This window comes from Neofelis nebulosa, chromosome 7 (assembly GCF_028018385.1).
Source record: "Neofelis nebulosa isolate mNeoNeb1 chromosome 7, mNeoNeb1.pri, whole genome shotgun sequence".
NCBI lineage: Eukaryota > Metazoa > Chordata > Mammalia > Carnivora > Felidae > Neofelis > Neofelis nebulosa.
Window position 1 is genome coordinate 135,665,942 of NC_080788.1, and position 25,909 is coordinate 135,691,850.

Sequence of the window (25,909 nt, forward strand, 5' to 3'; positions counted from 1 at the left end):
CCCGCGGAAGACATCCTGTGTGTAGGCTGTGGGGTCACATGAGCAACGACAGACAAGGCCGGTAGGGCAGACACCCTCACTCCCCCTTCCACCTGCCCTGGACGTGCCGGCAGGTGGGAAAATGGGCTCTGGAGGATGGGAAGCATCTGGGGCTGGGTGGACTGATCATGAACCCAGCTCCTAATTGCCTTGCCAACAGCCCGCCCCCCCCCCCCCCCCCCCCCCCACTGTACGGTCAGCCCTACCAGGCGCTTGCTAGGATCAGCTCACTGGAAACCAGCTCCTATAGTGCCAATGCCCTTTTATAGAACACCCAGCAAGGGGGGGTGGCAGCTAGGACTGTGCCCTGCTAGGTCTCTGCCTCTCAGACTGTTTACTTTGGGGCCAGCACTGCCTAGGAAGCCATAAATGCCACATAGGAGCAAGGACAAGGCCTGTCTTACCTCCACCCCACACAGATGCACACGGCACTAAAGCACCTGTCCTCTGCTGTTGGAAATTTCAGCCAAATCCAAATCACAGGACAAGAGGAACGCCCGGGCAGCCTCTCTGCCTCTGTCCTCCTCCCACAAGCTCACTGGCAGCAGCGAGGGGGGACAAGTGCTTGCAAAGAAGCCAAGGACCACCCGGTGCACTGACCCCATGCTTCCCACCGTTCCCAGGGATGGCCACACCACTCTCACCCTGTAGTGTGAACTACACTCACGTAAACTACACGGGAGGCACGGAAAAGCTGCCAGAAGCTTCACGGTAAAACATGGAAATTTGTGGTCCATATTTTTCTAACCAAAATTAACTTTGCCCTTGTCCTGAACCCCAAGGCCTTTTATCTTTTCCTCCCATGACGCACGAGCACACGCTGCCTCCCATGATAGGCGTTAATGTGTCTCTCAGCGGGGAGACTCGACAGGCTCTCAGGGAGGGCACCTGGGCCGCCTGCCACTCTCCCGCCACTCTCCGTGTCTGGAAGAGCATCCCCCACAGGGTAGGTGTCCACAATGTGAGCTGGCAGGAACGTGTCAATCCTGTTCCTCTCTCTGCCCTCCTGACCATCACACCTACCACTACCCATTCTCCAAGAGAAAAAAGCTCTAGATTCTTCCCGTCCTTTCTCCAGATCAAGTCTTTTTATTGCTGAGTGATGGGGTTTTCCCTGACTTGTGGGGTGATTACCAAGTGCCTTGTGTGTGCCAGGCCCTGGCCACGCCGTCATATTAAGACCTAGTCCCTGCGCTCAGGGGCTCGAGTTCCATACAAGCAGCCTCAGGCCAAGGTCCACCCCACAGACTAGCCGTCAGCCTTGCCACCCCACCTCTTGCAGAGAAAAGCCAGCAGTTGGAGGAAAGTACCCTGTTCATATGACTATGGTCCTCATGCTTGGCAATGCTGAAAAGCCATCTGGGAGAGAGCATTCAGAACACACGTTTCTGGGGCCCAGGAATCTCCATTTTTAACAGGCATGCTGGACTCAGATACAGGTGGATACAGACCACCTCTTGAGAAATGGAGATCTAACACATGGGGCTGTTCAGTATTTTAAACTATTATTAAGTTGATGTTAATCACGTATTATTAAGTTGATGTTAATCAATGTTAAGTTGAGCTTATTCAAAAGGGTTAACATCCACTGCTATCTTTTTACCTTCCACCACCCCCCTATATTTTATTATGGAAATTTTAAAGCCTACTAGAACGTTGAAATAAATATTCTGAACACCATACACATATCACCAGGATTCTGTAATTAGTGTTTTGCTCTATTTGCTTTGTCACATATCCCCCCATCTCTGTTGTTAAGTTTTTGGATGTGTAAACATCGAAATTGGGTCTTTCCCAGTCTAAGATTTTATCACATGCAGGTCAATTTCCATTCACAGACACATCTCTGCATGGTACTGCGTACTTCTAATTACTTAGAAATTATTCAAGAATCTTGGGGTGAATCCCTTGGAGGTGTGCATCACTACACCCTGGAAAATATGGTTTTATGTACAAAGCTGGGCAACGTTGTTTTCTGAAACACAAACATGGACCCAAAAAACACACCCGTGCATCAAGGTAGTGCTTCTCCTTGACACGAAGCACCAGAAGGACTGAACGGCCCGGGCCCCTAAGTCTGGGGACAGGCAGCCCACCTCAATCCCTGCAGGCCCCAAGTACTACTGGCTCACATCCCAAAGCAACCTGTCCTGAGGTCTCTAAGCAGCATTCTAGGTTAACTTCCAACACACCCCAGTGTGCCCTGGTAGGCAGCAGGCCAGGGGAAGCCTGCACAGGGGTCTGAGAAGGCAGGGGCTCTACTGCGGCCCAGCAGCAACAAGCTCTATAAACGCTGATCAAAGAAAACCCCAGACACGGGGCACCTGGGAGGTTCAGTCGGTTGAGCATCCAGCTTTGGCTCAGGTCATGATCTCGAGGTTAGGGAGTTCGAGGGCCAAATCAGGCTCACTGCTATCAGTACAGAACCCGCTTCAGATCCTATGTCCCCCTCACTATGCCCCTTCCCTGCTTGCACTCTCCCAAAATTAAAAAAATACTAAAAAAAAAAAAGAAAGAAAGAAAGAAAAAAAAAAGAAAAAAAAAGAAAAAAAACTCCAGATATAATTCTTTCAGCAAATGCTCATCCACCACCACCCATGGGCCAGACACTGGTCCAGATGCTGAGCACATACCCACAAACAAAGCAGAGTCCCCGTTCTGGGGCCCATGCCACTGGGAGTCACGGAAGCTGCAGCAGAATGGACCCTGGGCAGTCCATCCAACCTCCCCAAGCTTAGCTCGTCCTCAGGGCTGCTTTGAGAAATGAATGAGAACATACAGATGTTGCTCAAGTAACGCTCAGCAGCTTGCAGCCTTGTGGCCAGGAGAGGGAGGAAGCTCACCAGGCTGGAGATGGGCCCATCCTGGCTGATAAGAGGGTGTATGGGTCCCAGGTGGGCCCATCTGGCTGGCAGACTTCCACAGCCCATGGCATCCTGTTGCCCCTTCTGGTCCGTTCCCTACCTGGCAACCCAAAATGTGCTTTCTGAAATCCAAACCAGGCCATTCCCCTCACTAAAACACTTCCTGAGGATGGCATGCACCTTCCATGGCTGGAGTCTTTGGCCCCCTCCAGACAGTGAGAAAGGCTGATGTGACTACTTGAGATCTAAGGATGAGTGCCCAAGTGCTCCTGTCCACTGAACCCTGTCATCAGGGGCATCCCAGCACAGCAAGACTCATCCTCTCTACGGTGGCCTGGACTCCGTGGACCACACCCAATTCATCAGCCAGCCTGGGCTGCAAAGGGTCTGCAAACCCATGCGTGTCCCTGCCTGCCCCAAAGTAAACACCTCATGCAGACACATACCATTTCTCTTGTGGTAAATAAAAACTAAAGTAAAATTCAAGGCTTTACCAAGCTCCCAGTAACTTCACTATGCAACTAATCAATATGAAAAATGTTGCTGTTACTACAGAGGCATGAAATTTGAAAATTTGAGAAGTCTGAGAAAAGGGGGGTCCTGGGAGAAACCCTAAAAGTCGGGAAGCTCTGTGAATGCAGGGCATGCATCATCTTGGGTTTAGATCCCTAGCTGCTGGTGCAGGCTTTGGTACCACACAGGCGCTAAGTCACCGTGTCTGGATGACCATGTGAGGCTGCCTGGACAGGGCCAGGGGTGCACACATAGACAGAGACTGGATCCCGATGCCCACCTGCTCCATGGGACAGAACTGGGGTGAGGTGCGGGAGCCACACTCTGCCTGTGATCCCATCTGGGGGCTGCGGAAGGCCTGCACTGTTTAGAAGGGGCTGCTGGGGCAGCACTCTGGGGAAACGTGTGGGACCCCCCTGATTCTCTCAACTGTGGCATTTCTAGTAAGTGATAAGAGGCCCCGGTATATGCCCGTGTCCCAGAACCTGTCTGTGCTGGGGATTTATGCCTTTCAAATTCAGCGGGGCCAGTGGACCATTTCCAGGACAAAGCCAGAGGTGGTCTCCCACCTCCCACCTCTTGCACCCCAAAGCCACAGTACCAAAGGTGCCTTCTCTGCAGGAGGTAGGGCGACGCATTCCTCGGGGAACAGACACTTCTTGGGTAACAAATGGGCCCGGCACCACAGCCTTCCCCACCACCTCCCGTGGCCCGTGGGTAGGGCCTGCCTGTAGCAGCAGAGTGCGTCCGGGTGTTCAGCCAAACACCCTTCCCCAAGCTGGCCTGCCAGCAGCATGGCTGGGAGAAGGATACCATGCCCCCCAGACTCATGTTTGGTCCCCTCAAAAGCCTCCTGAATGGCAACTGGAAATCTTTCTTACCAAACAAGCCCGGTTGGTACAGGCTGACATCCTGATTTCACCATCTCATTAAAACTACCTTCAGACCCCACCTTGGGATTGTTGATAGGGGCAAAGTCCCCAAATCCTTGGGAAAGTAGGTCCTGGAACCCGTGGCTGACATGAGGCAGTCAGGGTGAGCAGTTGAAGCACCGGTAACCCCGCTTAGGTCTCGGTTTCCAGTCCCCCGTTAGCCCTGACGCCCTCCCCTGCATCCTCCCAGAACCTCGGGATCAGAGTGGGCTCCACGACTGAGGACTTCCTATGGGACTTGCCCAAGTGACAGGTATTTTTTGTCTTTCATCTGGAAAAACTCATGAAGTGGTATGATTATTTCTATTTTATGGACGAAGAAACTAATTCCCTGTAAGAGTTAGCCGCAGAAACTGCAAGAAGTAGGAAAAAATAAATAAAAATCCACGAATTGAAGGTCATCACTGTGGCAGGAAGCAGGAAAAGGAAAAATCCTAAAAGGAGTCTGAGCTCTTCATTACAGAACCACGTTCCCTCCTCGCCCTCACCCATGTGACACCTCTAGGTGGGCAAGGAGCTGAGGGATGGAGCCTCCTGGGCCCACAGACAGGCTGAGGGGCAGGGAAAGCCTCGCCGTGGAGATCTCACAGCTCCCTTTCCCGGCCGGCGCGGACGCGTTCTGGAAGGCGGGCTCACCTCCATGCGCGCCTTGTAGAAGTCCACGTCGTGCAGCTTCTCCCTGCAGCGCACGAGCTCCATCTCCAGCCTCTCCACGCGGTTCGCCTTCTCCCTCAGGGAGTCCAGCTCGTCGCGATAGGCACGGGCAGACCGGGCATCAGCCGCCAGCTGGATGTTCTGGGGGGTGGGAAAAGGCGGGGGAAGCCAGCTTAGGGCCCCCCCCTCCAGGGAGGGGAGAGGGGCTCAAGTCCCTGCAGTGCAGCCTTTCCGGGACATCCCAGGAGAAGCCAGGTCCGGGGGGCCCGGCAGGTCGGCGTGCAAGTCCCTGCGTGGGGTCCCCCACAGGCTGTCACGAAGACACAGGGTCGTCCCCCCACAGCAGTTCTCAGGACAGCTGGCTGTCAGGCAGCGTCGTTCTGAGCAGACAGAAACAGAGGCCTTTGCCGGAAGCTCCTGATGCTGTTTTCCTGAGCCTCTGGGCCACAGTCACTGTGGAGTCTCGGCCACCACCACCTCCTCCAGGACACAAGCACAGGCCCGCCCGCTCACCTCCTGCTTGGCCTTCTGAAGCTCTAGCACCAGCTGGTCCACCTCATGCCTGGTGTCCACAAGCTGCTCAGTCTTCTCCTCCCTGGGGGCGATGTGGAGGAACGGAGCTGAGGAGTGTCCTCAGCCAGCACCCTGAGCGGCCCCCCCACCTCATGAGACCACAGCAGGGAGCGGGACGGCGGCTTCTGGGAGGGAGGAGGGCAGTGTGCGTACAGGGCTTACAAAAATGTTCCTGACTCGCATTCTCTTCTGCCTTTAACTTTTCAAAGCCTGCTCTCAAACTCCACCCACCAGACACTGGGTTTCCCTCTGAGGGTGCAGGGCAGGGGGACAGGTAAGGAGGCTCCTGCCACAGGTGCACTCCCCACCGCCAGGCAGGCAGGCAGGCTGTGAGGGGGAGGAGGGCAGCTCCCCAGACGAGGCACAGGGACATTCTCCTGCTGCAGGAAAAGAAGCGACAACAGGTTCACTGGATGGCGGGGTGGGGTGGCAGCGTGGGGGTGGGGTGGGGTTGCATCCTCCCTCTAGCCAAGAAAACATGCCAGTAGGTGATCAGTCCTGCCCCAACCTGGACAAGTGTGGACAAGAGGCTATCTGCAGACCATCTGTAACCCGGGCCGGTTGGAGCCCTAAAGATCTGGTAGAACCCCTCCCCGTGCAGGCCCGGACAGGGAGGGGACTAGTCCACGTTCAAACAGCGAGCGAGCCTGGGGCAGTGGGCTCTGGGGCCCAGGTCGGAGGGCTCCGGTTGGCCGCACCACACGACAGACCACCCAAAAGCAGAAAGACAGCCCAGCCCGGGGGTCCCTGCAGGACTCACAGCTCCTGTCTCACACGGCGCAGCCTGGCCTTGGTGTCCGCCAGCTCCACGGCCAGGTGCTGCTTGTCCTCGCTGGAGAGGCTGCTGGTGGGGCTGGGGGTGGACTCGGCGCTGGAGGACCTGAGCGGGCTGGGTGGGTGCTGAGCCTGCAGGTAGTCCCGCTCCTGCGTCAGGTCCACGATCAGCTGCGGCAGGGCAGGGGGAGGGGGGGGGGAGAGCAGTCGCACCAGCGCGCCCCGCGCCCTGGCCCAACCATCGACAGACAAGGAGAAAGCAAGAGCAGAGGCTGGGTGTGGGGGAGAAACCACAAGGGAGGTGGCTCGAGTTTGTAGGAAGAGCTAGAATATTCGGTGGGACAAGGAGTGCGTGAATGGGGGGGCAGGGCCCTGAGCTCGGCGTTTCTACAGACTTCTCCTCCCGCAGGTGTATGCGGCCACGCACCTCCGTGCACTCGTCACGCTCATCTATGAGCCTCCTGAGGTGAAACACCATATTCCTCGAGAGAGCCTCCAGCTCCTCCGGGGCCACGTCCGGGAGTTCCAGCCACTGCAGGTCAAACACGTTCTCCTGGTTGTGGGTCACCTGTGGGCACACAGGCAGGCGCTGCAGAGGCCGGCAGGGAGCATCCGCCTCCCCGCGCTAGGCCGGGCAGCGGGGTCACGGCTGACACGTCCCACTGACATTATCAACCCGTCACTGACACATCTACTGCACCAAGGGGGCCGCATGAGTAAGGGCAAACTCCCTTCAACCAAGCTCTGGTGCAAAACACTCCTGCTTTCAACACCGGCTCAGAGAACACCTGGAGTCTTAGATTTTTTTTTAATGTTTATTTTTGAGAGAGAGAGAGAGAGAGAGAGAGAGACAGAGACAGAGACAGAGTATGAGCGGGGGAGAGGCAGAGAGAGAGAGGGAGACACAGAATCCAAAGCAGGCTCTAGGCTCCAAGCTGTCAGCACAGAGGCCAACATGGGGCTCAAACTCAGGAACTGTGAGATCATGACCTGGGCTGAAGTCAGGCGCTTAGCTTAACCGACTGAACCACCCAGGCGGGCCAAGCACCTAGATTCTTTAATGCCAGAAAGCTCTCCTACAATACAGTATTTCCCTAAACAGTCCTCAGATACGGTTGTTGTAAGCTGTCAATTTACAACTCAAGAAAGGGAAGCCTCAGGGGCTGGGAGAGTCCCTCAGGAGGGGGACCCTGTGTTACTACTTCAAATCCAATGTGAATACGGCAAATGTTACATAAAAGTCTTATGTCAGAATGTGGGGCACATAACAATCTTATTTCGGGGGAAGATATTTCATAATCTAAAACAATTTTCAGTAAGCCTGAATCTCATTCCTCACGTAAAATCATCTGGTTTTTCCCTTTCTGCCAGGTGTGAGCGGAGACCCACAGCGATGTCTGCACATAGCAGCCTCTCCATGGATCGTGACAGTCTGACCTTCTCACCACCCCCCAGCCCCAGACCTACTGAGGGGGCAGATGATCTATTTGGAGCACCTGATAGCTCAGTTTGGGAAGTGAAGTATTCGTGTACTCAGGCCTCAATGGGGGAAAACAGAAAGAAGCCAGAGCTACCCACTCAGTGAGGCGCACCAAAAAAAGTTCTTAAATTTTTCAGAGCAGTAAACACAAACAGAAAATAGTTGAACAAAACAAAAGACAGGGCCCTTTAGTATCTCAAAAGGGCTTTCTTACCTCTCCCCCCCTGACAAAGGAAAAGCTAAGATTCAGCTGATCCTGAGGAATCAGGAGAACCTTATCCCATGGTCTTATCCCATGGTACAGGGTACCTTAAACTCTCAGAACTGGGAGCACAGGCTGGATGGGTGCTAGGTCTGCCCACAGAGGAGAAAAGGGGAGCAGGGGCTCAACCCCAGTGCACATCAGTCACCCAAGGAGCTTTTAATTAAAGGCTCATGCCCTCATCCCCTAGTTCTGACTCAACAGGCCTCTTGTGGGGTCTGGACACCTGAACGTTTAAGCAGCACCCAACTAATTGCGAAGCCCAGTCCCCATAGCCAGCCACCAAATGACATGCATGCAAGACTCCTTTTTGGCCACATTTGACCTTCTCTTTCTGATATTCTGTCTGAGTAGGAAAGGTGGTCAGTGGCAAAAAACAAACACTGCTGGCCTCAAGGACCCAGTGCCCAGATAAATACAATTTTCAAATTAAAAGCAGAATGGTTCTTAGGCTAACAGCTGGTCTGCCCCTGATAAGGATGCTTGAGGATATCTGTGACACTACTGACTCTCCCTGATGGACCCCCTACCGGCCCAGAACTGCATCTGTCTCCTGCTTCAAATCCCACCTCAGAACTCATGCCCCCAACGCCCCGACAGTGCCCTGGGCAGCTGTGGGAAGCCCGGGAAGCCCAGGAGCAGCCTGTCCCTGGTGCCAGCAGCGGGAGCTCTGCCTTCACTGCCCCTGTCAGTTATATACCTGCCCCTACGAGCTCCTGGTTATGTCTTTTATATTTAATACATCTGTCCAATTACACTGAAGGCTGAACCTTAAGTCCTGAGGTAATTGAAGAATTTTGCTGTAAGGGTGGGGTGGAGATCAGGGAAGAAAATTTTCAGGTGAGCACCTGCCTCTCTCTACAGGCTCATTTTCCAAGGAAACCCCCCTCCCACCAAGGTCAATGGCGAGAGGCTGCTCTCAGTGCAGAGCCCTCCTGACCACATCCTGGACGCTGGGTCTCTGGAGACAGCCCTCTGGGACTTGCTGGTTTTTAACTTCCCAAGAGGCGGCGGCTTGTCTCTCTGCCATGTTACTGACAGAAGCAGAGAATCTCTTTCTATAAAGATCAACCATTCAAAACAGGGTGACATTTGCCAGAATACATTTTCAGGATCTGTAAATCAAATTCTGAGCCTAAACCACTTGACAGCTCTTAAAAATAGTCTGAGTCCATATTAGGCAAGAAGAGGAGGCAAAAGATGACTTGATTGAGGGTTTAAAAATTTTTTTTATTTTTACCCCCATTTTATTTTAGCTCACTGATGATTACCTTTCCAAATAGAATACATTTGTCTGTGGTGTCTGAAACCTAAGATCAGCAAGAATATTGATGGGTGACATATTCTTCAAACTTTTCACCAGTGGAGGCTGCCCATCTCCTGGCCACCACAGGAGCGGCGGTCCACAGCCACACCCCACGAAGCCACACACCTACCTCCTGTATATGGGCCACGATCCCGGCTTGGGTCTCAATGTCCAGCTGTTTGATTCTTTCAATGAATTCCTCTTTCCTCTCACACTGTGGAGGGTTACAGGTGTTAATGGAAGCATTCTGTGAGGGCAACCTGGGGCCACCATGCTACAGAAGTACAAACTATCCACCCAAGCCCTGGCTTTCTCCTTTATACCCCAGAATGCTCTTGTCCCCTTACCAGCCCTTACACTAAGATTTCTCTAGAAGTTGCTCTGACTACCTAGATCAGACCCTATAGCAGATTTTTAAAAAGCACATCCCAGACTGAAAACACTGGCGGTTTAGAACGCTGAAATCTGCACTGTATTATTTTAAGTAGGTTGTCATGTCCAGCGTGGGGTTTGGACTCAGAACCCTGAGATCAAGACCTGAGCTGAGATCAAGAGTCAAATGCTTAACCCACTGAGCCACCCAGGAGCCCCCTGAAATGTGCACTTTGGACAATCTCTCCAGATGATTCCTAAACCGGTAAAGAACAAGAACACCTGGTCTAGGCCAGGGGCTGGCAAACTTCATTGGTAAAAGGCCAGATGGTTTAAAAAAAAAAAAAAAAAAAAATTCTCAGACCCAGTGGGCACGCCCCACAGATAATATGTAAAGGAATCAGCATGGTCGTGTTCCCATAAAACTTCATTTACAAAAATAGGTTGGCAGGTCAATTTGGCCCCCAGGCTGCAGTTCACTGATCTTGTTCTAGATGTTCCCATACGGGGCAGTCTACTCATGGCGTCTTGGTCCGTGGGATCCCCCACCTGCCTCTCTTGCACAGGGTGCTCTGTGTGAGAAATCAGTGCCATCCAAGATGGTGGCCACCTGTCTCTCAGGCAACCAATTGGTTTCACTCCCACCTCAATTCAGGGGGCGTTTGACCCGCACAACTCCAAACACAAGATGGCTAAGAGCAGGCCCTCCCCACTGCATGCCCGGATCCCTACCTGGACGGCACAGCCCAGCACCAGCAGCAGCACCTTCTTTATTTCTTCCATGCTCTTCCCTAAACCAAAAGAGCAAGATAAATGTAACTAAGCTCAACTGTTCATAAAATTTCACCACTGATCTGCATGTGCTGTAGGGGAGGTGGGGGTGGAAGGGATCAAGCTAGAAAGCTAGAGAAAAAGTACTCTTTCAACCCAGCGATATCCATGTAGGTGTGCACAGTCCATCTGTTTTCTATGTATGGGTTTATTTTTTTGAACCAAATGAGAATTCCGTATATGACTATTTGTGGCCCTTTTCCGTTCAGATAGCGTAAATATCCTCTCATGATAACGAAGGAACTTCAGAACCAGCAGCTCTTTTCAGTGTGTGGGAAGCAAAGTACAATGGGAGAGAGTAATCCCCACGGGAAATACGGAGTCCTCCAAAACACGGCCGTACGCAACTTTACTTTTCCACCACGCAAGAACGTCCAGGAGCCAGAGGAACAAACCACCACACTCACAGCCTGGCTTCACACTATGGACTGTTTATGCATCGGTTCGGTCCCCCCCCCCCCCACATTCGACTAGAATACTCTAAAGCAAATCCCTAACATACATGCGGCATTTTTGATGGTCTCATCTTTACTTTGTACAAAGACCACAAACTTATTCAACCAATCTTCTTGGAGAGGTTCAAGTTTTTGATACTCTAATCTAAATAATGTGATAGAGAACATCTTAGTGGCTAATTCTTTATGCACATACTTACATCTTTCATTTAAAAAAAACTTTCCTTTAAAGTTTATTTTGGGGGGGGGGGGAGGGAGAGAGGGAGAGAATCCCAAGCAGGTATGATGCTGTCAGTATGGAGCCTGACGCGGGGCTCGATCTCATTTTTTTTATGAAATTTATTGTCAAACTGGTTTCCATACAACACCCAGTGCTCATCCCAACAGGTGCCCTCCATCAGCTGAAAAATTCGACAGGATTCTCCCTTTCTCATTATATCCTCTTCTGTTTGGGGGAAAAGGGACAAGCCACATATAGCCTGGTTTTCTTGACAGACTTACCAGCATGAGCTCACCCTGTGCAAAAACGGCCCCAGGTATCCCCAACACCTGCTAGGATAAACAAACCAAACCTGGGTCCCAGGAACTAGTGTGGTTCATTCCAGGTCCCTGGGTGTAAGGTGAGTGTGGAGTGACACGCGATCTTGTCCTAATATTTCTCAACGGAAAAGTGTCTCAAAATAGCTTTTCCCTGACATCGTGGTGGAGTCTCAGATGTGGGGGCTGGACATTCGTTCAGCCAAAACTGAACACCCCTTCCTACCTTCCAGCCTGAAGGTGGGCAGGAGGGGCTGGCGAGCTGGACCACAGGGACCCTTCCAAGCACTCAGATTCCACAGTCTTAACACACTTAGCTTTGATGGCACTGTACACCAGTGTACTGGGCTAAGGCCCTTCTCGTTGCTAGTAAGGTGCACAACTTCATCAGTGTTTGAAATGGGAACATTTTCAGACTTTCATAGATTTTTTTTTTTTTTTTACTGGAGGCCTTTTACTTGTCCCAAGAGTCTAATCCATAGACATAAATAAATAGATGGCCACAATGACTCACTTCTCCGTTAAAGCTGAACTGATGATCAATCACAATTTTAGTGTTGATTACAAGGAAATGCCCACCTGAATATTAAAAGCCGACAATCAGTCTCACCAAAATCTTTCCCTGGCCACAGTGCTGCATCCAGCCCAGGTAACCACTCTCACCTCTGTCCCCAGACACCCAGCCAGTGCCCCTCATACACCTTTGGTGGATAGAACAGGTACAGACCCCTCCCAGCCACTGCCAGTGATTCACCACCTGTCATGGGCCATGAGCCCGGTGTATAACCGGCAGGGACACACAGGAGGAAAGCATTCGCAAGGTCTCCTGTTAGCCCAGACCTAACTCAGAGTTCACACGGAGAATCTTTACATACTATGTTCACAGCGAAGGCCCCAAAGGCCTTCGTTTTATCATACACTAGAATAATTTAAACAGCCCCGATGATCCATCTTCCTGGCTCGCAACAGATGAGCAAAGTAAACGTGGGAACAAGCACTGAACACGCCCACTGCCAGTAGCAGGAGCACAAGCCAGTGACTGCAAGGAAAAGACCAGAAACCCTATGTACACACACGCCAAGGCCTCAAAACTACATTCTGTGGCTATTAAAACAACAAAGGTTCTGTTCCCTCAGCACCCAGCACTTACACACCTTGACAACCATGAGTCATTCATTCATTCGTTCATTCACTCACTCACACCTATTAGAAAAGTATGCAATTCCTGTTTTGCTAACTCTTAGAACAGAGTAGGGGGGAAAGGTTTTAAAGGGACAGAGTTTTAGAAAAATTCTCATGGAAAAAAAGTATTTAAAATAAACTTTTTGGTAATGAACAGGGTACCAGGAAAATCACCCCTGCCCTCATTCAAATGAACCAGTGCTGTGCTCATTCTCACCAGGCTAAGTGAATACAAACATTTGCTTATAATAAATGCATCCTGGGGTGCCTGGGTGGCTCAGTCGGTTGAGCATCTGACTTTGGCTCAGGTCATGATCTCACAGTTCGTGGGTTCAAGCCCCGCATCGGGCTCTGTGCTGACAGCTCAGAGCCTGGAGCCTGCTTCAGATTCTGTGTCTCCCTCTCTCTCTGCCCCCTCCCCCGCTCATGCTCTTTCTCAAAAACAAAACCCATTCTAAAAAATTAAAAAATAAATAAGTGCATCCTGTGATTTACCCCTACACAGATTCCTGTGAAGTTAAAAAGGTATATGAAAATAAAAAACGGAAGAATACAAGTTCCTTCATTTCTCCTGGGAAGCTGATGCCCAATTTCTCTCAGGATTTCAACAGTAAGGCAAACTACTGCTATTTTCATAAATCTGCCAGATTGTAGGTTTTGAATAGTTTCAAAACATACCCGAAGACTCTGTACTGGATACCTGCCAATAAGACTGGCTCAATGACACACTTAAGCAGGCCAAGAAGAAATAAACCTGCAGGCAACTCCCTCCCAAGCACCCCCAGGGGTGGAGGCTCGCTGAGAACAGAACCAGAATCAACACAGTCCTCTGAGCTCAGACCAGGGCCAGCAATTTTAAAAAGCTGATAAATGCTATGGGAAACCCAGAGGAAGGACATCTAGTTTGCAGTAAGGATCAGGCAAGGCTTCCTGAGGAAATGACCCCTGAGCTGAGACCCAAGGATGACGAGGGATGTAAGACGCAGGTGAACCAGGGCTCAGGCACAGGAATCATCAGCATGTGCAGAGGCCCAGAGGTAAGGGAACATGGTGTCTGTCAAATTATGAATGCTTTGTGGTTACGGGTGGGTCTTCAGAGTGAGAAATGGGGGCAGGGTATGAAGTGATGTTCATTTCTCTACCGAGTGAGTCACAGGCAACCAAGGGGGGAGGGTCAAAAACATCCGACACCCTCTGCGTCTACCCACAACCCCAGGGGGAATCCCATGACAGCCTGAGCTAATGGCTGAATCTAAGAAAAACCTTCCTTTACTACCTGCTTCCTACAGTCCTGACACAGAGAAACTCACACCAGCCTTAGCAGAAATAGAATACATCAACATATGCTGATCTAAGCTATATATAAAGTTAGATGTTTGTAGCAACCCGCTTCCAAAACAGAAGGGAAACTATCTGATATTGCATGTGTGTGAGGGTAGACAAAAGATAGAAGTAGATAGACAGTAGGTAGATAGAAGTGGGGTTTTTTTTTTTTTTTTTAGTAAGTTCATTTATTTCTGAGACAGCATGCAAGCAAGCGAGCGAGCGAGCGAGCGGGGGGGGGGGGGAGAGGGGGGGAGAGAGAGAGAGAGAGAGAGAGAGAGAATCTGAGCAGGCTCTGCACTATCAGCACAGAGCCCAACATGGGGCTGGATCCCACGAACCATGCGATCATGGCCTGAGCCGAAATCAAGAGGCAGACTCTTAACCAACTGAGCCACCCAGGTGCCCTTCGAAGTGTAGTTTGATAATTAAAGTACAATTTTAATTGCCTCCTCTAAAATGTGGAGGCAGAGCTAGATCAGGGCTGGAAAATCCCCTTTCTAATCTCCTGTCTGTGGTACATGTGGCTCGTCAATATCAACACCCTGTTAAGCAGCCTGGAAAGAGGCCTCAGAATCCCTCGGAAAAGAGCACTGGACAGCACCTGCCAATCAACAGAAGTTGACACATGAAACGAAACCTGTCTTCCGTGCCTGGTACGTGATCTCTAGGGTCCTTTTTGGGTCCACTCTGAGTCTCCAAGATGTAGCCCTCTGAATGTTCCCACTTCCTGGTCTCTAGATATGGAAAATAAACCTTGTCATTGATTATTGGTCACTTAGGTATGAAGGTGAGGATTTAGGCAAAGGAATGCTAACAGTCCCCTCTAAGACAGAGCCCCTCCTGCACACCCTCTGCTCTGTTGAGGTCAGAAGGCACCGTGACTGCCTGCAAAGACAGGGTCAGAGAAAGGCAGTGACACTGACTCCTCAGTCTTGCTCGCTCAGCTCTCCACAACCACAGGGGCCCAGGATCAGCAAACTGCCAGCCAGGCTGAGGGTTTAACCCGCACCACCTGGAAAATGGACCCTTTCAGGTTAATTCTGCCCCCGCCCCACCCCGTGCCCTTCATGCCTACGGGCCATTACTGCACTTTCAGTAAAACACACAGTCATCTGATTTAACCCCAAAGGACAGCATTATCTCCACTTTACAAACAAGAACAGGTTCAGACCAGCAGAGTCACAGAACTAAGATTTGGTCCTGCGCTGTTCACCACCTGCTTTGCCCTAACTCCCTATCGTCCTTTTGCCCCCTGAAACTGTCATTACTGAGGGTTACAGCTCCTTCCAGAACAGAACTCTATCTCATTTAGCATCTGACCCAAATGCCACAGTGCAGGCATTTAACCAGTGCCTGCTGATTGAGTGAGTGACATTAACAGTTAACACTGAGTCCCTGGGTAGAACATAGAGAACAATTTCAGTTTCCTTCCCTGCTGGGATGGAGACTATGCATTCGTATGAACCTATTTGTTCTTAATAATTCTCTATACCGCTCTCCTCTGCTGTGTGTTAGAGTCGATCACTAACTGTGTTTCCCCCTGGTTTCTTGTTTAACAAAAAAAAATTTTTTGAAAAAGTGAGAGAGTGCTCGAGCAGGGAAGAGGGGCAGAGGGAGGCTGGGGAGAGAGACGGAGGGAGAGAGAATCTTAAGCAGGCTCCACGGCCAGTGCTCAGCCCGATGTGAGGCTTGATCTCACGACCCTGAGATCATGACCTGAGCCAAAATCAAGTCAGATGCTCAACTGAGTGAGCAACCCAGGCACCCCTCTGTGCTTTCTTATTTAAAAAACCGTTATTTCCTAAGGATGATTATGGGGCTGTCTCACTGATTTGAAAGTAATGCTGTGCTGAACGTGACCCATGTGTATGTCTCTTCAATGTCTAATGGCATCCTGAGACTCACTCACAACAGCACAGCTCTGTGGGCCCTCCTGAGGACCCGGCTTGCATCAAAACCAGCGGTTTATTATCATTTGAACAGTCAGGGTCACCTTCCGCAGGCGCTGCCGAGGAACAGAATGGATGGGGAGTTCCTGGTGGGTGGGCACATGAGGACCTCCCCCACATACCTGTCTCGGTGCATACGGTCTGAAGCAGGCATCTCCACATGATACCTCACTGGCTGAAGGGCGACCCCTAGGAAGCCCTCACCTAGCTTTCTGACACCCAGAACATTACCACACGGGGCCCCCACCAGGCAGGAACATAACCAGGCACTCCACTATCTGTTTATTCAGTTACTGAATAAATGGTTATCACAGGTGGGCTTTGGCAGGCACCAAGTCGCACGGCAGTGCAAACGGTGCAGGGGCCTCCCACGCAACCCCCCCCCCCTCCGCCGACCAGCGGCCCCCTGATCCGGGCATCAGTGCACCCCCCAATCCAGCCTGCCGCCAAGCCCCGGATCCCCCAGCACCGCCGGGTGTGGGCAACAAGAGGCGTCTGCCCAGCAACAGAGGCAGCTGCTCCCAGATTGGGGAGAACACTTTGAAACAGCCACCCCAAGCCCCTCAGACAGCATGCCCGACAGAAAGGACTCCCTGCCTGTCTCCCCTCCTCCCCCCACCCAGGCCACAGCAGGGGAAAGCTAATTCTCCCTAGCACCGAACAATTACAGATCAGAAAAGCAAAATGCAGAGGCGCCTGGGTGGCTCAGTCGGTTAAGCGTCCGACTTTGGCTCAGGTCATGATTTCACGGTTTGTGAGTTCGAGCCCCGCATCGGGTTCTGTGCTGACAGCTCGGAGCCTGGAGCCTGCTTCCGATTCTGTGTCTCCCTCTCTCTCTGTCCCTCCCCTGCTCACAGTCTGTCTCTCTCTCAAAGTAAACAAACATTAAAAAAAAGAAGAAGAAGAAAAGCAGAATCTGACCACAAGAACTCAGCTTGAGACCCAGCATCTGCACTGGTTGCAGGCGAGAGGGTGCCACAGGCAGGAGATGATGCGAGGAAGGGAAGGGTTCCTCCCCACCACCAGGCAGAAAACTCAAAGCCCAAATACTATCAGTGACCATAAAGAACCTTTCACAAACAACATCTCGTCCCTCCTCCTCGGACAGCCACGGCCACAGGGAACAGTGCTGCTGGAAGCCATGGCGTGGTTACCACAGCCAGGGAGCCGTCTCTGTGTACAGACCATCGCTAAGAAGTTTACTCAACAAAGGCTGGTATCCAGGCAGATCCCAGGGCTGTTCCGAAGGCCGGCATTTGGCTGCGCTCTAACACCCGCCTGTGCCTCGTGTTAACCAAGCTTTTCACGTTCCTGGAAAAGCAAAGTGCTGGCTTTCAGCTCAAGTGTCCAGCAACCCCCGCGTTCTAGATGGACCAAAAGACTCCTTTCCGGATCCAGCAAGCAGCACAGGAGCAAAGCAGCAGGCCGTAGCCTTGCCATTTGCAACCACACTTGGATGCTCTTCTGAGCCTGCTCCCTCCAGGACAGAACGGGGAGTGTCACCAGGATCCAAATGGCTACAGGGTTGGTTCTCCTTTGCTCACTTACTTCTTCCCTCTTTGTCTAAACAACCTGAGGTTTGGGGCCCCCGGGTGGCTCAGTCGGTTAAGCGTCCGACTCTTCATTTCTGCTCAGATCACGATCTCACAGTTTGTGGGATCGAGCCCCACGTTGGGCTTTGTGCTGACAGGGCAGAGCCTTCTTGGAATTCTCTCTCCCTCTTGCTCTCCGCCCCTCCCTCCCTCACGCTCTCAAAATAAACAAACATAAAAAAATAATAAAGAACCTGAGGTTTTCGTAAATACAAAAATAAAAATATGTGCACACAAGAACAAAATTACAGTGAGGGAGAAATGAAAAAAAAAAATAAGGTTAAGAGAAGTAACACCAGAAATCTCCCTTTAACCCCCGATGGTGAACGCTTGCCACCAGGTCACCCGGCAAGCTGCAGCACTAGGGAGGGCAGAACCGCAGGGAGATGGCGGGGGAGGGAAGCCAGCCCTCGAGATCTTTAAGAGAACACTCACTGGGGCAAGAAGACTGTTCCTAACAAACCTAGCTCTGGGCCCTCTTCCCGGGCTGCCGGGAGCAAGCCACAGGCACACAGCCCACACAGGCTCCCTGCTAGTCTGAAGACAGAGCTGTGCCGTGTGGACTAGGAGGCAAGGCTTCCACGGGGTCTGAAAAGCACTTTGGGGATGCCTTTGACAGCAGAGCAGGCAAACACTGCGAGGGTTAAATACGGATCCCAGGAGTTTCCCTCCGGCCTTTGAAAAGTAAACTTCGGCTGTGACAGAGCTTCCTCCTAGTGTCCTGAGGACAGATGCCCCTCATGGGATTCCCAACACAGTTCCACTCCTGTGGGCTTCTCCCTCCCAGGACACCTTTCCTCTGCTGCTCTGCCACACACAGCCTCCTCCAGGAGGTCTTCCCGGCCTGCCTGGCAGAATTCATCATCTGCTCTGTGTTTTATGGAAAGCACACGTATGTCACTTCTCACCCTGGAAAAGATCCAGCAGTTACCAACACGGTCTTCCTATCCTCCCTCCCCCAACACGGACTGGGGGCTTCTTGAGCAAAAACAGCCTCCTTGTTTCCAGGGGCCCTGGACCCAGCGTGGTGGGCATCTGACAATGAAAGCTGGAGGAGAGGGCCGGGCTCAACTTCTCTGTGGGCCTCTGGCCGCGGGGTAGCCTACTCAAAAAAGCAAGGGTGCAGGGCCATTCTAGTCTTCTATGGGGGTGGGGGAGGGGCAGAAATTGGCCCTTTGGTTTCCTCCGTCAGAACAGAGGCCTGCATGAACTGGGAGGAAGCTATGGCACCTGTAGGCACAGAATGCTCCCACTCATCAAGGTGCTTTCTCGGTCACTAGAAGCCCTTCAGTGAGCACCAGAACAGGGAGAAAACAGAAGACCAATGGCCAGCCCACTGAATAGCAATTAATGGAATCCCCAAGGCTATCCTCAAGTGTTCCAGCTGTATCCACAGCACTCTGTAGGATATGGGGACAGCCCCTCCACGGACCCGGGTATCTTGCCTTGTGTTTAAAATCCACGCAGCACCGGGCTGAAGGATGACGGTGGCCACTCCCCGATGACCCACGTATATATCCATCTGCAGAACTTAACAGTGACAAATGCGTCTCTTACTTATGGGGCCATCAAGCCATGTGCTTCTGAAGGAGTTCCCTCTCCTCTCTGAGCTGGGTTTCCCAACTTAACATGGCTCCCTTCCTTCCACTCTAAGCGTCTTAGGTGGGATCAGCCATTAACAAGTCAGAAAACCACTACTGCACTTGGATACAAACCTTGGAAGACAAACAATGCTCTCTTCCAGCATGACTGCTGAATGATTCATCGGAGAAATTAATTTGCTACCACCTTGGCTTCTTGTCAGACGAATCTAGTCTTTTTTGTGTGTGGCCCGGTGACAGGCCTGGCTGCTGAGAAAGCAGAGCTTGAGGCGACCAGGGAGCTGGTCCAGGTGTGACCAAAAACCTTCCCTCGTTTAACAGATAAAGCAGACATCATCACCTCTTGGTTGTCACGACTTCTTCCAGAACAGACTCTGAGAAACCATGTAAATGTCCCTAATGGATGCACGGCTGGCAAGCTGGTGGGGTGAGGGCAGTTTCCAGTGCATCATCTCCAGTCTCGCGGAGCCACACACACATGGTGTTGGGCAGAGATGGACTTCCACTTGACCCTGACCACTGACATCTGATCTTTTGCATCTGTGAGAGCATGTGCTTAACACTTGTCAGCCGCACTTGCTTGAAGGAAGGGAAGTGGGGACAGGAGGAGATAAAGGTAGGTCTCCGGCAGGCATGCTTTCTTTACTGAGCACCTACTATGGGCCAGGTACTGCTGTGGACACTTGGGATAGAGGGGCGGCAAGAAGAAGAAAAAACCCAAAGATTCCTGTCCTCATGAGAAATTACATCCTGGGGGGGGGGGGTAAGCAACGCAACAGAGATGAAAAAATAAATGATACTGGAGGGTGATAAATACTGGGAAAGGGGGAGGCAGAGCAGGATGAGGGGACTGGCCTGGGGACACAGGGGGTCGGGAGGGGCACTTGAGCAAAGACTTGTGTCTGGGAAAAGCGTGCCAGGCAGTGGGAACAGCCACTGCACAGACCCTAGCACCAGGAGGGAAGGGGCAAGAAAGTAACACAACCTGATTGGCGTGTATCTAAGAGGACCAGGGGCTGTGCTTAGGACAGACTACCAGGGGCAAGGACAGAGCCAGGCAGGTGTCACAAAGCCACTCTGGCACGAAGCCGGGTGGGAGATCAGGGTGGCCATGTGGCAAGAGGAGAGAAGAACTCAGGTGCTGCGAAGGCACAGCCGAGGTACCTGCCTGACAAACAAGTGTGGGTGAGAGAGGTCAGGATTTAGCCAACTAGAAACAAAACAAAGGGACACCCTACAACACCCAGCCCTGGGAGCCACCAGAACAAGGTAGGAGCCACCAGGGCAAGGCTTTCCTGCTCACAGCCATCATGTAAAAGTGGGCAAGGGGCTCAGAACAGAGTCCTGCGAGACCCCAGCCGGGCTCCAACAAGTGAGGTCCGCAGTAATGAGGTACTGGACAGACGCTTCCCAAGGGACTGGCACCCAGGTGACAGACAGCTGCACAACATCGTGCCATTAAAGAGAAAATCCAGAGTGGCAATTCAAGCTAAAGAAGAGAGAATGAGGATTTGGGGCCAGAGGGGCAGGTACTGCAGAGAGATTTTTTTCTTAAGTTTGTTTATTTTGAGAGAGGGAGTGAGAACATAAGCGGGGGCGGAGGGGGAGACAGAGAAGGAGAGAGAGAATCCCAAGCAGGCTCTGCACTACCATTGCAGAGCCCAATGTGGGGCTCACGAACTCATCAACTGAACCATGAGATCACGACCTGAGCCGAAATCAAGAGTCGGACACTTAACTGATGGAGCCACCCAGGCGCCCCACTGCAGAGAGATTTTAACAACAGTTTAAAGTATATGAAGTTCTTTGGGGCAACTGGGTGGCTATTGGTTGAGCATCCAACTCTTGGGTTTTGGCTCCAATCATGAGCATGGAGCCTGCTTATGATTCATTGTCTCTCTCCCTCCCTCTTTGTCTCTCTGCCCCTCTCCCTGGCTTGAAAGAAAGGAAAGAAAGGAAAGAAAGGAAAGAAAGAAAGGAAAGAAAGGTAAGAAAGGAAAGAAAGGAAAGAAAGGAAAGAAAGGAAAGAAAGGAAAGAAAGGAAAGAAAGGAAAGAAAGGAAAGAAAGGAAAGAAAGGAAAGAAAGAAAGAGGAAGGAAGAAAAGAAATAAAAGAAGGAAAGAAGAGAAAGAAAAGAAAAGAAAAGAAAGAGAGAGAGAAGTTCTTTCTCGCATTTACTGAGCAGTTCTCGAATCCCACCCAAGGCAGAAAAAAGAGAACATCCTTTTGTCTGACGGGCGCAGGCACAGCAGGTCAGACACAAAGAAAAAAATCTCATAACAGAAGTCATGACACCTCCCTTGTTGGGGTCAGAGCAAGGGGACAAAGGTTTGGCGTCTCAGGATGGGTGTCACTGGGACTGGATGCTCTGTTGGGTTCTGTCCCGCCCACGGCCCCTGGCTCCACTGAGACGCGTTTGCCAAAAAAACAGTAACAACAACCCCAAACTGTGATGTGTTATAAATAACGGTACAGTGTCAATGTGAGCCGAAAAGAGCACAGGCATCTTCCTACGACGTGCGAGGAGGAGTAAAAAGACAGCGCTCCTCTCACCTTCCAAACCCACTTCCAGGCCACCACCCAAAACAGAAAGCAACTTTGTGCTTTATTCAAAAACAAACCCCAAATGCTTCACTCATCTATTTTTTTTTTAATTGAAAACAGACGACACCATTCCATAAACAGGCCTCTGCATCTTCTTGCCAACCTTCCCTCTTCCCGGAGGCCCCCTGGGACTTCCGTCAAAACCTACCCAAGCGTGTGCCCAGCTCCCAGCTCCGGGCCAGGCCGCCAGTGCCGTGATGAGCCAGAACCGGTCTCTGTGCACGGCCCGCAAAGACCCCGCCTGGGAGCCCTCTGGGCTTGTCGCGAGGCCCACGCTCACGGTCTCTTTCCAACCTCTCCTTGAGAGCTGGGGACACAACCTTTTGAGTGGCATGTACGGATTCTTTTCTGTGCTGGAGACAATCCACGCACCTGTCACAGTTGCAAAGCAGCTTCCCCACAACGTTCTATACCTGAACTATGGCAAAGGTCACACGACTCTACACGATTATGACAGAGAGTCACCCCACAGTATACTCAGAATGGGTGAATTTTATGGGATGCAAACTATACCTCAATAAAGCCGTCTCAAGAAAAAGTCAGCGTCCACCTCACCTGGATGTTTCTGTTCAGCGCTGGACCTGAAGTGGGGGCCTGTGTTGTCTCTACATGTGGACAACCTCTTGGCCCCTGTGGTTCAGAGGCTGGAACAGAAACTCTGCCGAGGGGGAGGCTGGAGCCAGGGTTCCAGTGTGAGGAGGAACCTGGTGAAGGGGCTTCCAGGGGACAGGTTTCCCGCCAGCAGCAGGAAGAGAGGACACTGACAGGGAAAAGAAGGGGCACCCAGAGGAAGGTGGGTGAGCTACACAGCACGCTGGGGTGATGGGGGGGCTGGGTGGGGGAGTGGGAGGAGTTTCATGTTAGATTGAGCCATCTGCCACTGCCAGTTTTGTAGGTCAAAACGGCTGAACACTGGCCCAACCTCACATGTCCGTGTGTGCTATGGATGGGGAACTCAGACTCCGGGGTCTGCTTACGGGCTGAGTGACTGAGGGCTCATCACTTAAACTCTACAGGCCTGCATCTTCTCACCTATAAACGGGATGGCACAGCCACACCCCGGAAGCACACTTTGATTTCCACGTTTTAATACATACACAACGCCCAGCACATGGCAGGCTCACCAAGGGCTCAAGGAGGGAGCATCCTTCTTTCCTGCTCCCCCGCCCGCCTCTTCGCCTTACGTGGCCACCTCCAGAGCAGGCGGAAGAGCAGAACGAAGCTTGCACGGCCAGCCTCCCACAGGCATCTCTCTTCCCTTGTAAGACCGGCCCCCGAATACGTCAGGACAGTTCTGCTCGGCGAAGGAGACCCCCACTTTCCTGACGTTACTACAGAAATATGAGAGCGCCGACTATCCCTGGGGCCCGGGGCTGTGGCTGGCATCCTCTGTGGGGGAACCAGGAAATCAAACCAAAACACGAACGGCCCAAAGGCAGAGCTGGGGGCAAAGTGAACCAAAGGCCCCGGTTACCGACACACCCAGTGGGTAAGGGTGTTCGCTGCCAGGAGCCACCCAGTGAGCCTGGGTGGCCTCTGCAAAGCCATCGTGCAAGGCCGTGAGTGCTCATGGCCAGCTGTGCTAAAGACTATGGGAGGTCATGTGGAGAAAAGGCACATGCACCACCCAGCTGGGGCCCAGGAGGACACTCGCCAGGAGCAAAGTGATCTGATGCTCAGCTGCCCCCGACCTGGTGCCCCCAGATGCTGCTGCAGCCATGGGCCACGGCGCTAAAATACAACTTCTCTACAAGAAGTGTCCTGGGCTGGTCACTCGGTGTACTCTTCCTTCAGTCTGCAGGCAACTTTAGCTAATGTCATACAGGCAGGAGCAAGGATGGCCAGACTCCAGTGGGAACAGGGTGAGAGGAGATGCTGCAGAGGAAAGCTTTGGTTCCTTCTGTAGAAGCCTCTACTGTGTGGGGTCCTTCCTGCATTCCTGGACCCTCACCTGTTTCTAGGAGGCCAGAGACCTACGCTAGCCAAGTGTCCGCTGGAACGAGTCCCAGCCAGCTAGTGCACTGTCCCTGGGGCTGGCGAGCTGATGTCCATGAGCCATGGGTGCAGGTCAAGGCACACAACTGTGGCAGGGAAGAAATCCATCAGCCTGTTTAACTCTCCCGGTGAGTTAGCTGGGCAGGTATGAATTAAGCTCTGATTTTCTGCAATGGAGGACATTTCATTCAGTCTTTCAAAGGCACACCGAGTGTCCAAGCCTGGGACTTAGAAACCTTGCCCTCTCGGGCTCCACAGACCCGTGGGAGGTATGAAAACAGATACAAAACAGGACATGCTGGAGAGATACACCACAGTGTGAATCAAAGTGTAGTACAATCCAGCGGAAGGGACATTCGTTCGCTCAAAAGGTTCTTAACTTTCTTGCCAATAGATACCACAATACCATGATGGTGTGGCTTCCACATTTACTAAGGAGAGACCCCCCAGCAAGTCTGGCCTATGGCTCAGGCGCCTAAGCCTGACAAAGCAGTGGCCTCGCCTGCCTCCCCACTTGCATATGAGGGGTTGGGAGGGCTCATTCTTAAGGGGGGAAAAAAACGTGCTCTTGGCTTAATGCCTCAGAGTAATAAACCACCCTTTAAAATCGCACCAAAATGATCACGTGTTGTCACTGTGGTGGCTCTGAGCCGGCAGCCAGAGCTCTGTCTCCAGCAGCTGCTCAGAGCCGATGGCACTGCCCGGGCACCGCAGGGGGCAGCTTCCACTCACCAGACAGCGGGTCTTTGCCAATCATCAAAACATTGGGCAAATTCATTACGATCAGCTGCTGGAGAACTTCCTACAGAAACAAAGGGGGAAAGATACCGTTAAGAACAGGAAACAAAAGTAAAGAATGATTAAGAAAATTACAGTTTATCAAGTCACTGGACAAAACGTGCAGCCGTTGGATGGTAACTATGAAGGATCCTATAGAATAGGAAGGAATATTTACAATACAAATAAACGTGAAAAGTCAAAGTTAATTATACTTCAGCCTTGCTCATGAACAAGTAAAAGTCATGCTTGCATATGTACAGAAACCTCGGGAAAAAGATCTACTGCATACTAGGATAGAGGATTAGGTGTAGGCTTCTTTTTAAGAGATGTCTTTATTTTTATTTTATGGTCTGCTCATGCAATTAAAAAAAAGTACAGAGTAAAGATTACAGAGATGCTTCTGAGGCCCCACAACCTGATGATTCAGGATCCTAGCATTCAGCAGGCCTTTGGTACAAGCTGTAAATGAGGAGACTTCTCTCCTTTACGACACTGGCTTCCCTGGGTGAGGGGATAAATCGCAGCTAATCTGCACCGTTAGAGGCAGCGCGCGGAAATGAGCCGCCTTCTGGCCCTCACACCAAGGGGCTTTGAAAGGAGGCCCAGGCACCAGCCATCAGTCATGGCCCCGTGTCTGGGGTCTTTAACAAGCTCCCCCTGGGAGTGTGCCGGCTCCGACCCACCGCTCATGTTGCCCAAAGCACTTCTCAGGGCAGGTCTGCCTCCCCTGCCCAGATGTACCTGGTTCTTCACAAATCAGAAGATAAAAGTCTAACTTTACAGAAGACCAGTAAGGGGATAGGTTTCTTAGGTATTCTTGGTCTTACAAAAGTGGTCACTACAGAAACTTCACCAACAAAGCTCCTCTTAGGCCTTTTTAAAAATGTTTCCAGTGAGACAGCTTTTTTTCCAGAGTCACTCTATTGCACAACACGAGGGTCTCTGTATTCTGTATACTGCCAGCTAGCACTGATGGAGACAAGAGGGACAATCACACAATGCCCTAATCCCACAGGGTCCAGCTGAACACCCCAGAATGATGTCCAAATCATTAGATTAGAGTGAGAGCCTTGGCAGGCATGCCTGAAGAGGCCAACACCTTCAAAAAACATATAAAGTGATTTTATCTCCCCCTCACTGTTTCTATGGCTCCTGTCCACACCAGAACTTGGGGGGAGTGGATATGGACCCAAACACACCAGGCCCCTCCCCCACTCAATGATGGGGTCACAGGTCACCACATCAGAGATCCTCATGTTTTCTCGAACACATCTTAGTTGTAAATACC

General features: G+C 51.6%; 1 protein-coding gene and 1 long non-coding RNA gene across 5 annotated transcripts in view; one reads left to right on the plus strand and one right to left on the minus strand.

Moving 5' to 3' along the window:
• CCDC88C (coiled-coil domain containing 88C) overlaps positions 1-25,909 on the minus strand; it is a 130,211-nt gene that overhangs the window by 51,349 nt on the left and 52,953 nt on the right. For 3 of the 4 annotated variants that reach the window (XM_058740035.1, XM_058740034.1, XM_058740037.1), the window contains 7 exons: positions 24,574-24,643; positions 10,502-10,560; positions 9,528-9,611; positions 6,777-6,917; positions 6,336-6,520; positions 5,516-5,597; positions 4,985-5,143 (listed from right to left, as the gene is read on the minus strand). In XM_058740035.1, coding sequence (XP_058596018.1) covers positions 4,985-5,143; positions 5,516-5,597; positions 6,336-6,520; positions 6,777-6,917; positions 9,528-9,611; positions 10,502-10,560; positions 24,574-24,643 — 780 coding nt within the window. Of the gene's footprint in view, positions 1-4,984; positions 5,144-5,515; positions 5,598-6,335; positions 6,521-6,776; positions 6,918-9,527; positions 9,612-10,501; positions 10,561-17,119; positions 17,238-24,573; positions 24,644-25,909 lie in introns of those variants that run through there. The other variant, XM_058740036.1, reaches the window with a different exon arrangement.
• On the plus strand, positions 17,466-22,633 carry LOC131517646 (uncharacterized). Its single transcript, XR_009264725.1, has 3 exons — positions 17,466-17,573; positions 19,609-19,858; positions 21,907-22,633. It is a non-coding gene; the product is annotated as an uncharacterized LOC131517646 (long non-coding RNA).